At 38.7% G+C, this 12,329-nt stretch overlaps 1 protein-coding gene across 1 annotated transcript in view; it reads right to left on the bottom strand.

Annotated features, from left to right (window-relative positions):
- The window catches only part of LOC141917601 (fibroblast growth factor 10-like), a 71,582-nt gene extending 59,517 nt beyond the window's left edge, over positions 1-12,065 (bottom strand). Inside the window, exon 1 of the mRNA XM_074810940.1 lies at positions 11,723-12,065. Within this exon, the coding sequence (XP_074667041.1) occupies positions 11,723-12,065 (343 nt within the window). The remainder of the gene's footprint in view (positions 1-11,722) is intronic.
- Between the last annotated feature and the right edge of the window lie 264 nt (positions 12,066-12,329).

The following is a 12,329-nucleotide window of genomic DNA, read 5'->3' as shown; positions in this document are numbered from 1 at the left end:
GGGCCTGCTGTAAGATTTTGATCCTTTTAGTGGGCTTGTGACATATGACTTATGAATATCAGTTCTCCTTCAAAATCAGAATACAAATCTACCATTTGAATAAGGAATGAAAAAAAAAGTAACAACAAACAACTCTGCTACAAGGTCATGTTAACTATCATTCATTAGCAAGGTATTTATTGGAACAGGAGAATAAGATAAATTCTTTAACTGACTAAACTCTGAGATTATTATTAGATATCTAGAAGTCTCTAACATTTGTGATCCTTTGCTGGGTAAAGCATATGCTATGGTCCTCCTGAAGGCATTAATCCAATGTGTCCAAATATTGCAATAATGATACAGATTTCTACTTATTCTCAAGATGTTTCACATCATGAGAGGTTTTACATCATACACTTGATAGAGAGAGCTCTTGGAGGTGCTCACAGTAATAGCAACATAAGAATTACACCTAAAAAATATAAGTGTGCTTTTTAGTTGTTCGGGCCCTCACAGATTCTTTGAAAACTTCATTTATGTGGTACATTAGTTACATTGTCATGCAATCTACTCTTGCATTATCAGTATGTCTGTAAGTGTGTAACAGGAGTTTTACACTTAGAACTTCCATAGCTTGGCACACAAAACACATCTATAAATGAAGAGGTTATATATATTTATGACCAACTACTGTGAAAAGCAGAAAGCGTGATCTGGCCGATGGTCTTCTAATTAAATACTTCTGAAAATTATTAGATCTCATGCACTGGGAGAAAGATAGATTCTGAAACTACCATTACAAAATATTTAGTTGAAAAGCCATCAATACAAATATTAGAAAATGCCAGATTGCAGTTTACTCAAACACCAAAAATATGTTCCCATCCCCATTAAGGGCTTAATGAGAAGTCTGGTAAGCTCAGCTATAACTTCTTGTATTAAGCATAAGGTAACAGAAAGTAGTTAGATGTTTTTATGTACTGGTTTTCCTGCTCATCATTACAGATATTTCCTGAGTCTGTGTTGGTGTGTGAGCACAGATACTTGTACCCCTCACATCTGTGGCTCCCTTTTTAAGGATTTTAAACTGTGATTAAGGTCTGAAGGTCCCCAGCTAAGAGCGCTGACACCTCCTCCATCTGCACAACAGCAATTATTTTGTAGAATTATTGAATTTAATAGTTCAGACAACACTAAATATCTTCCTGAATATAAGCACCATGGTTTTCTCTTTTTATTTATTTCATTTTGGACACGGGAGTTACTATAATTCAGTCTGTACTGAAAAGCTAGATGAGGCTTTCATGCCCCAAGTACAGTTGAAAACAAAAAGGTTATACCTTGATGACTTTATGGTCTACTATACACATTCACAAAATCAGCAAAACCAAAAAGCAAAGAGTTCCACAGAAAAATTATTATAGATATTTTACAATAGTGTTAGTCTCCAAATCCTCATCTTTGCAAAAATGTTTCCTGATTCATAAGCAGAATCAGCTGCAAGCAGAGTCCAGCAGAACTGAAGGAATGAACTAAGCATGGTGAATTTTGAGCAAATCTGGATAATGCTTTGAGGAATTATTTAGTGTGTTGTCTAAGGCAAGAAGCCACAGAGAGGTGGAAGTTAATCTCATGTACTCCCCAGCTGCAGATATGCCTTCTTCAGAGCAGACTGCAGCAGGAGACCCAGAAGTGACCAAGAGACCAAATTAATACCACATGAGCCAAGTGTCAGCCTCATAATATGCGTTCTCACTAAAATTGAAAAGACTTTAACTTGGATGGCTGTCATTTCAAAGAGAAGTTTTGACATGTAAAAGTAACTGTAATAAATTAAACCAAAAAGAATAATGTCTGTGACACTAAAGGGAAGTATCAATAATAAAAAAAAGATAGGAAAAGAAATAAAAACCAAACAAATAATTCCAGTAGCTTAACTCCAACACAGATAGCATTTCAGGGAAATTAAGGCAGTCGCAAAAATGTATAATAGGATCAAATACTATAAATATTAGGTGGGGATCATGCTCAAATTTCTTTGATAGACCTGACAGTAAAGAGTGAAATTGCAATTATATTTTAACTGTTTAATCATGGAAGTTATATAGATCCTTGAGCTGAAACATCCTAATGTTTAGCAAAGTCAATTTTGACATCTCTCAACTATAATGGTCAAGCAGCACAACCAGATCTAGAGCTCAGCTTGACAGGACAGATCCAATTTGCACCTACAGCCATGCTGTTTGGTTAGGATCTATTTTGCCATTAACTTTTGTATTATGCTATGCAACAAATTTGTTGAGTAATCTTGACAGAACACTTGCAAGAGAAGATATGCTTTTTTTTTTTTGGGGGGGGGGGGGGGGGAAATCTTAAGGTGTTTGCCCTTTGACTAGAAAAAAAATAACACTGCTAGATTTAAGAAATACTTTACTCTTTCCCATTCTATAGTGAGGACAAAACTACCTTTACTATTCCTTATATCCAAACCTTTCTGTAAAAAGATGATTATTGCTCTCCTGGTGGGCTTTTTTTGTGGCATTCATCACAGTGTTACTGGTGTTTCACAAATAATTTGTGAAGTATTACTATCCTCATTTTATAAGTATCAAGGAGTCAAAGAGATTAGAGTCAAATACATTTATAAATTTTGGGGTACAACAGATAACAAACATATATAGGACCTGATATTTCATAATACCTAACACTTTATGGCACTTCCTATACTCAAAGTTTAGCTCCCACAGACTATCCTCGTGCCAAATTGTTCAGTCTTCTTCCCTTTCCCTTTAAGTAGATTCCTCCTCTGTGTTGCTTGACCATCAGGAGGAGGAGCATGGAGAACTCAAAATACTCCCCCAGTTCCCTTTATGCCCATGATATCTTCACAGCTCATGGTGAAGGACATGAGCCTTTAGTTTCCCACAGTCCCAGGTCATTATTCCAGCCCTTATGTATTTCAGTCTTGTTTTGATAAAAAAATTCCATCATGGTCATTAAGAACCTTTCTAAAGTTCAAAAAAGCCCCAAACTCTTCTACAAAGAATGCTGGCGTTGGACCTTTTCTTTCCCAACCAATTCAGTTGCAGCCTTGAAGGAGTAACTGCTCTGTAAGGTATACCATCCAGTTGAAATGTATTTCCTCATCCAAAGCCCTATAGCAAGGTATTTTACACACTACATTTACTAATAGTAATCTGCGTCTTCCATATAGTGATCTTAAAAAGTTTTTAGCAATGTCAGTGGGTTCAGTCTTGTAGCTCCTTAATATACAATTATCATCAGCTTTGAAGCAATCAGCAGTCACTGTTCTTGACTGGTTTATGAGAAAAGGAGGTACCAAGGAATAACTAAGCAATATATAGCTGTTACATAGTCTAAATGCAATGGGATGTACAGATTGGGTTCCAATTACCACTCCTCAGATGATTCAGGCACAGGAAGCTGTGAGAGAAATGGTCCATTTCTCCACATAGTACTTGGAGCAGAGATTTTTGCTAGTATTGTCCAACTTCCCGTCCTGCAGCATCTCCCACAGTATGTTGGCAATAGGAAGCATCATCATTGCCAGGATGGATAGAATTGCCAGTCTGCATGATCTCAGCATCTCCCTCTTCTTGGCCTTCTTTGCCCACAAAGCAAAACCCAAGGGAAGTGGCAAAGTCCAAATTAAAAGCTTTAGCATCTCCTAAAATGTCAAAAATGTATGAAAAGGTGGCACTAAAATGGTAGTCTTATAAAATCCACTTCATATTAAATAGTCATCCTGTATCTTATTCCAGACCATATATTACCTTGCTCACTGTAGTAACAAACAGTGAATACATGAGCTTGTAACTATGTAACTACTTCAAATCTTAAAGATAAGCTTACAAAATATGACATACTTAATAACACTAAACATATCAGTCATAAAAATACCTTATTCCATCCTCAAAAGATTAAACCACTTAGAAGTCTAGGATATCTTGATGTCCTTCAGGTGTGTGTTTCTCATAACAAATATAGTAGATAGTACTAGCATAATGAAAAATTACTTCCAAGGGCAAGTTTGCCCACCTTTCTGCTTGCATGTAGTCTGTACTGACTTTGACATTAGGAATAAAGCAGGTTATTAATCCTCTTGAAGAGGATAATCTGAAGAGAATCCCAGAGCACCTATCAAATAGTACCTCTAGAATAGGATCAGAGAAGATACAATGAAGTTGGGGGTGGGAGTAGGAAGAGTTTATATCCCAACACCAATTACATACTTTTAGATAAATTCAACAGGCACCTTAATGGCTTCATAAATTCAGGCTGTGAGCAAACTGATGGTGCAGTGAGATGAGACAGGACAATTCAATATCACTGACAGTTCACTGCTGCCAAAATGGGTAGGCCACACTCCCCCTCTCCCCACTTCTCTCCCACTCATGACACATGCTGCCCCTATTTATCATCCTTTCTAGTGTTGCTCTGGCATTCGTCACACTTTCTATCTCCTTCCTCTAATGCGGGCACAATATCATTGATTTATATCCAGCCTCCATTTAGCACCATGCCTTAATCCCAATTAAACAACATCCTGAATGCTTTGGCTTTCCCTCCCCAACTCCCCCACACACTGACTACAGCTGCACAGATGTGCATCAGGAACCTGAAAGAAAACTTATATTTCCTTTATTTCTAGGCAATGTTTTGAACCTCTAATATCAGTGGGAGAAGGAAGGGCAACTAAACTCTTCAGGCTCCCCAATTTCACCTCTGCTCCCTGTGTAGGAAGAACAGTCAGGAACTGCAAAAAACAACTAAGTTTACTGTTCTTCACATATGTTTTCCACCATGAAAAGAGTAGGCATCATATTGCTTTACTAAATCAAGGTTTATGAAAGATCTGATCTTTGGTTTTATATAAAATTCATGAGCATTCATGTTTCTAGAATCCATAGCCTTTTCCTCTCTTGCACAACATTAGAAATTGTGAAAAGGAGGAGGAGGAAAAGGAATGAAACTTTTTGGTGTAGTCTTTTTTTTTTTTTTTTTTGAAAGTCACCTTCAATGCATGTGAAAATTCCTCTTTAACTGTAGAAGATACACACTACTGACAGATTAGAGGTAAACGTGAAAGGGGACAGGCTAATAATTCTTTAGGCTAACTATAAAATAGAGGAATGGCTAACAACTGACACTGAGTATATCAACCCAGTAATTGGATGCACATGTTAGTAGCAGTAAAAAGGCACTGTCCAGTTGCCCACTTTACATGGGAACCTACTTTGAATATATTCTTTGATTTACTGTTGCAATTAGAACTGAATGTTCAAAGAAAAGTGTGACCTAATTTAAAAACAAAGAGTGTCTTTAAAGCCATTATTTAGCATGTGATCTGGCTCACTTGTAACCATTTCTTTCTCCTGAAACTTCCATTTGTTGCACTGTACTCATGAAGTAGCATAATCAGTTTTATTAATCCACTCGGCTAATGAATTCAGCTTTAACATCCATTCAGTGATTAAAGTGTAAGCCACTTCCTCCTCACTCCTCCCCTTGAATATTTTCCATTTTCTTCATAAACACAGAGCGTTTTCCCAGGCTGACTCTTCAAAACTTAATGTAATAGCATTTCCTGTCTCCTTTTTACTATGTTGTAACTAACAGAGACATTTTACAACAAATTGATACTAGCAACAAAAGCAATTAATACTGCAAGAATCTTTCCAGTTAACAGAACTAATGGTTGCAAATACCATTGACTACTTCTTTGTGTTCAAAGTATCCAAACAATGAAAGGCTGCAAGATATTAAAATATTGCATCAAAATAAGTTGTTGAAGCAAAAGAAGGAAAATTTGTTTGATAAGTACATACAGTTAAACTAGTGGTACTAGTATACCTATCAATCAAGAAACACATGTGCTCACATTACCTAAATGTGTTGTCCATTTCTGATCTGATAATTTGATTTTCATAGCCCAAAGCAAGCAAAGCTTACTTCTTCATGCAGTCTCATCAAGCTGACATTGATTGGTAATGCTGATAAACATTTAAACTATTTGTGCTGTCAAAGAGATCATTAGATGATAAATCCCAAGATATTAGTATAAGGTAGTTCAGGGTCTTATGGTGACTGCAAGCAGTGGTAGCAAGCGTTCAAAATGTGCAAACTGAAATTTCAACTCAGTGCTATTTGGGGGAAGAAGGGACTGTAAGAACTTGATTCAGAAGGTGCTTCAGAAAACTGAGAAAAACAAAAACAGGCCATGAAGGGAGCATTATAACAAATCCCAACTTTACCAAATAATTTCTCTGCTTTGCTGACACTATTTCTATCATCCCAAATATTAATCTTAAGAATAAAAATACAATATTGTTTACAAAGATTTTTTTTTTTTCCTATTTAGAACCTTCCTTCTGCAATTATATCATTCGCTCAGAGGAAAAGTCAGGAATCCTCCATGAGAGGAGATGCTGTCTTATGTTCATACAGGTACCTGCTATTTTTAACTAAAGACACACAGGTTAACAAGATTTGCTCATAGAAGGGTTTTTTTTCCTTTTCCAAAATGAAAGGCTCTGTGGAAGAAAACTCCTTATTGCAGGATCTGATCTGACTCCCATTTGAAGTGAAAAGACACCTATTCACACACACACAGCTCAAAGACATCTGAAAGTCATCTTAAAATGCCTTATTTCAAAACAGAGTCTCTTATCCTACAACTGGATGCATCCAAGATGTTTCAAAAGTGTAAGCACATTCTATAGTGCTCGCTCAGCTAAAGCCATCTTCGAAGGAAGCTCTGACCAAGCCACTACCTGAGAACCCTCCCATTAAAACAGCAGCATGGCATCTATAAGCCTGTATGCCCACCCCTTGGTCTCATTCTTCTGAGGTTTCAAGAAGAATAAACTTCCAATTGCCCCTAACTCTTTCTTTTTTGCAAGTGGCTATAAGTTAGATTTATGAAGACAAAAAGACTTCTTACAACTGTATATTTTGAACAGATTTATGACAGGGCTACAATATCAGCATGGAGGATCCACAAGTTGGGAATATAGTAAGGGGAACAGGAGAGTGTCATGTAGACAATTCTTTCCACAATCATAAATCCTAAGTGCCTGAGGTTGTAAACTCCTGGTTATGAAATATGTAACTGAGTTCTGCAGGGGAAAGAGAAAAAAAAAAAAGACTTAAAGTGAGAAATCATCTCCATAAGAACATATAAATTTCATATTAAAGGATCTAAGATTCAAATTACTTCACTAAGTATTATTTCCTATTTTAAGTCTTTTTAATTGGTAAAAAAACCCCACCAGATCTCTATGGAGATTAAAACAACAACACACATACACCCACTAATCAGTCTTTAGAAAAATGGAGAAGAGTTCTCACATTAATTTACAAACATCAGCTTGTAAAGAGTTGATAACCTCAAACAGCTAGCTTAAAAAAAAGTGTTCAGTAGCAAAACAACATATTTTACCAAGTATTCTAATCTGCTTTGAGCTGTACATCTGAGGTTAATGTACCTATCAAGCTTTTGATTATACCTCAGGTGTAATAAAATCATAAAAGCTGAGTACACTTAATCAAAACACTTTTAATGTTATTTCTATATATATAACCCAATATGTAGTATAAATCTGCATTTATGTCATGTATATGCACACACTTAAAACCCTCAGTAGTAACATTCAACATTTCTAGCAATGAGTGGTTGTTTACAATCTTTTGGGCTACAGAATAAGGCTCAAAACTTTCTTGCTATTAGTCACTAAGTTGCTAATCTGATCCCACACTAACTAAAAAAAAAGCCAGAGACTATCAGGGACTTCAGCCATGTATAAAAGATAATCACATACTCAGGGGAAAAAACCTGGGATAGGTTAGCTTGTGAGAAGCTATATTTCATGCTAGCTCCTCCAGTAAACACACTTATTCTGCAATTACAGTGCCTTTGCACTGTTTGAATTAAGCCACTGCGGATGCTCAGAAGGCAAATTAATAGCCTCTCAGCTGGTGTAAGCCCTTTTAGCTTTGCTTGAGCTAAATTAGCTCATACAGCTGAGGATCCAGCCCCTTCTTGTCCACCTACTTCGAGCAGAGGTGACACCAGACAGTGGCTGTGCCGCCATCTACCGTATGTTTTGCATAGCACTGCTTGGTCTAAAGCCCGCAGGAATTGGTATAGTTGAGAACTGTCAATGTTAGGATAATGGTTGGACTGGATGATCTTCAAGGTCTTTTCCAACCTAGACGATTCTGTGAATCGCTCCAGAAATTCTTCCCACCAATATCCATTCTCAATGACACAGCCTCCACTCCCTAAACGCATACCTAAATAACGGCCTGATCCTGCAAAACTTGCTCAGGCAGAACTCCCTCCACAGACTGCAGGCTAGCTGCTGCTAATTAAGCATTGCATATTGTGTTACTATTCTTCAGCTACTAAGATCTGTCCTGTAAATTTGAAGCATGCTTCATAATACTTAACAATTGCCTTAAAAGTCAATTAAAAATAGCATAACACTCAAAAATATGTTCAAGTTTTCCTGAACCAGCTTATCACATATCATGCTGTTCATTAAACCCAAGGAGTTTCATTATCTTCAAGAAAGCTTTCTGGGTGCAAGTAAAGTCAGAATCTGTACACATGCAGTTTTCTCTCAATTTTTATATATGGCTTAAGCTCCTCTTGGTCAGCCCAGATCTCAAGGTATAACAAGAGCTTTTGTAATTACTCTTTGGAGGTTTTTTGGTTTTGTATTCCCCTCCACAAGTACTTAAGTCACCAGAAAGCAGTACAGCTGTCATTATTCATGCATGCAAATGGCTCTATCAAGAACAGGGGCAAGGGACTTCACAGCTGTGGTGCTGAGGGATGAGCTAGTACTGAGTAGTTGCATTTTGAGGACAAAACTCCAGGTGTAACAAACCTCTGTTTCCATTACCATAGGTAGAGAAAGGCTGATGGAAGAGTTTCAAGCAATCAAGTTGGAAAACATCTGACAAAGTAAACTCATTAAGTGCACTCAACAATGTTTATAGAGCAAATCTATGAACAATACTTGAGCTATTTCAAAGGCTGGGGACTAAGTTCTGTTTTCTGAATGTTTATTCTGACTTTCTCTAACTGTTCTTCTTACTTGACAGTGCTTAATTGGCTGCCAGCCATGAAAGCTACTGTCTAATTACAAAACATATCATGATCTTACAGCCCTACAGATAAGGCTTTACTGCAGCATCAATGGATTTTAAACATTAGCATATGAGTAAAAGAAAATTAGCCCCCAAATTAGAATATTTCAAACAAAGTCTTGTGTGTCAATAGTCACTATTATTTGTTTAGGAAAGTGTGGTTTTGAAAGAGGACCTTACATTAGAGATTAAATAGCCTTTAACATTAAAGAGGCTACAATTTAGTGGGCTGGCTGACTAGCCTTTTACGCATGGCAGAAATTTGTTCACATGTAATTACATATTTTAGACTACCTTAATGATACCACATATTTGCACGGAATCAGTCCATCTGGGGATTACAGCAGCATTCTGATTGCACAGCTACATGTGAGGTTATGAAAAGCATAGATTTTGTGAATCACTTGCAACATTTTGCTACACAGACTCCCTTGAAATTAAGGCACAATAAATATTTACTTAAATGGTCTCAGCCTATGTGCTGAAAGCATCATTGCCCACTGCAAATTATAATGACTATTAAAGAAGAACATACAACTGTTTGACCTATCTTCCGCTAGCAAGATCCTAATTGTTCTGTATTTAAAGATGTCGTACACTACGTCTGACTTCATGATGTAAGTGTGGTTTGCAAGTTTTAAGACAATGGGAGTCTTTTCTTCACTGGACATAAACCTGAGGGACAAAATACAGTTATGTATAATAATGGCATTTGTTTGCATTGATATGAAAAAAATTACTTCCTTCTCTCTTTCAATAGATACTCTGCAGACATGACAATAACCATGACATCACCAAGAATGCCAATTCTCTTTCTGGAGAGCACTGCCTGGAAAACTAGGAAAAAAAAATGAAAAAAAAATAAATCGCACCCTATAGTTACAGGGCATTGTTCTTGCACATAGACTGAAAGAGTAGAAAGATTTATATGTGCATTTCAGTGTATTCTACCTCTTCTTGGCAAGATCTGACAGAAGCTCATGCATGTGTACAACTTCACTCACTGAACAGTTCTGCTGGCTAAGTAGGACTGCTCAGATGAGTAGTTCCTTCTCTGGATACACTGTTGTCAGATTGGGCCCCTTATAGCCTTTTTGGCAGCAATATTCTACACAGAATGGCTTGGTGTTCTCAGAGATGCACACAAAGTTTCAGAATCTTATTTTAGGGGAATGACGCTGTCCTCTTCCACAAACAAAAGTAATCTAAGAAATACAATTCTAGGACCTAGTTTCACACAAATTCATCAAAGTGAAGCCTTCATCATAGCTCTGTTTTTCAAGAATTTGGCTTTCTATGAAATATAGAAAGGGAGGTGGTAAGAATCAGCTGCTTTGACAAACATTAAGTGCATGATAAAGTATGAAGATGCAAGGTGGAACAAGTGAAGTAGTGGCAATATGATACAGCAGCCCTCTCCTCCCTGTTTGCAAGCCTATATTATGGGTATATATACACAGTGGAATTAACAACAATGTCTATCATACAGCATGGCAACCTGCTGAAGTACTCCATACTTTAACACATTAGCTAACAAGGGATCTACTTAAGTTACTTTAAGTTGTTTTCATTTAATGGAAGATTTATCCCCAGGTTTATCTGGATTTATGTAAAGCAGTACGAACCAAAACATGGTTCCTCCACCAGTGAGGCAAGTTAGAGTTTCTTCTAACGCTTGCGTAACAGAGCTTACTTTTTCAGCATGCTACTATAGTGGAATACATTCACTTAAATTACAATGCAATATATTGTGATTTACTACAGTTATTTCAATTTGAGATTGCACAGGCAGAAAACCCGAAAAAGCCTAATTAGTACTACAAAAAAGCTTGAAACTGCAGCCATGTGACTTCTAATTTGAAATAATTTCTTAAAAAAAAAAAAAAAAGAGACAATGAAATGCGTGTGAGGTCTGTGTGAACCCAGCCCCAGATGTTTACAATGGAGCGAGTAGCGGTATAGCGGCGCTGCAGCTCGGGAGCGGCGCGGCGCGCCAGGGACGCGGCAGGCCACCGCGTCCCGCTGCGCGGCCGCGCACCGGCTCCCAGCGCCCGCCGGATACCCCCACAGCGGAGAACAAACCTAGGCAAAATCCCAGCCCGAAGGAAAAAGCCCCTGTTCGGGGCTCGGGGAGGAGGGAGCGCGGAGCGGACAGCTCTTGTGCAGCTCGGAGAGAAGAGTATGTGAGTGCATGGGGGAAATCGATGCATTGTTTCAATACAGCGTTCTCGTCAGAGCACTTTAATGACAGGGAATAATGACTTTCAGGTTCGGAAGACAATGCTGCTCCCCCCCGCCACATCGGTACAAGTCATTCTAATTTGCTCTTCTGACAAATAAACAAACGGTACTCAGCGAAGCCATTCGCAAAACAAATGTAACCGGAGAGATTTATAGATAGGGACCGGCGGAGAGCGGCGTCCTGGAGAAGCCCACCCCACCTCTGCCCCGCGCTCCCTTCACCTTCCCCTTCCCTCCCCAGCCAGAGGGCCCGGGCGCTCCGAGGCGAGGAGGGCGGGGCAGCAGCCGCTGCCCGGCAGCCCGGCAGCGGAGCGGTACTTACTGAAGGGGCAGTTCTCCTTCTTGGTGCCGCTGACCTTGCCGTTCTTCTCGATCTTGAGAAAGTACTTGTTGTAAGAGTAGAGCTTCCTCTTGCGCACGTCTCCTTGGAGGTGATTGTAGCTCCGCACGTGTCTCCCCGCACTGGAAGGAGAGGAGGACGAGGGGAAGGAGAATGATGATGATGAAGAAGAAGAAGAATAGTTGGTGGCCTCCGGGGACAGCATGTCCTGGCCGAGGTCATGACAGGCGACAGGCACAGAAGACACCAAGAAGAGCAGCAGCAAGCAACAATAAGGCAGGTGGGAAAAGGCTGAGGCACCATTTGTCAGTATCCATTTGCACATTGTACTGAAACTCTGGGCGCTGGAAAACGTCTTATGAAATGAAACATACTGGAAGGGTAAAACCTGGTAAAAGGCAAGTGGAGAGCCAGTGGTTGCTGCTTCTGGTTAGATCCCTCTGAGCTCTGATGTGGCCTGAAGTAAGTGCACCAACATCCATAACTCAGGAGACAAATCGCCTCAGAGGTTGCTGCTTTTTAATCCTTCAAGTTCTCCTTCAGAAAAAAAGAGCTGTTGGTTGTTTTGTTGGTTTTTTTTTTTTGGGGG

This window comes from Strix aluco, chromosome W (assembly GCF_031877795.1).
Source record: "Strix aluco isolate bStrAlu1 chromosome W, bStrAlu1.hap1, whole genome shotgun sequence".
NCBI classification, from domain to species: Eukaryota; Metazoa; Chordata; class Aves; order Strigiformes; family Strigidae; genus Strix; species Strix aluco.
Note: the sequence above shows the minus strand (reverse complement) of the source record. Positions and strands in the feature narration are given on the sequence as shown.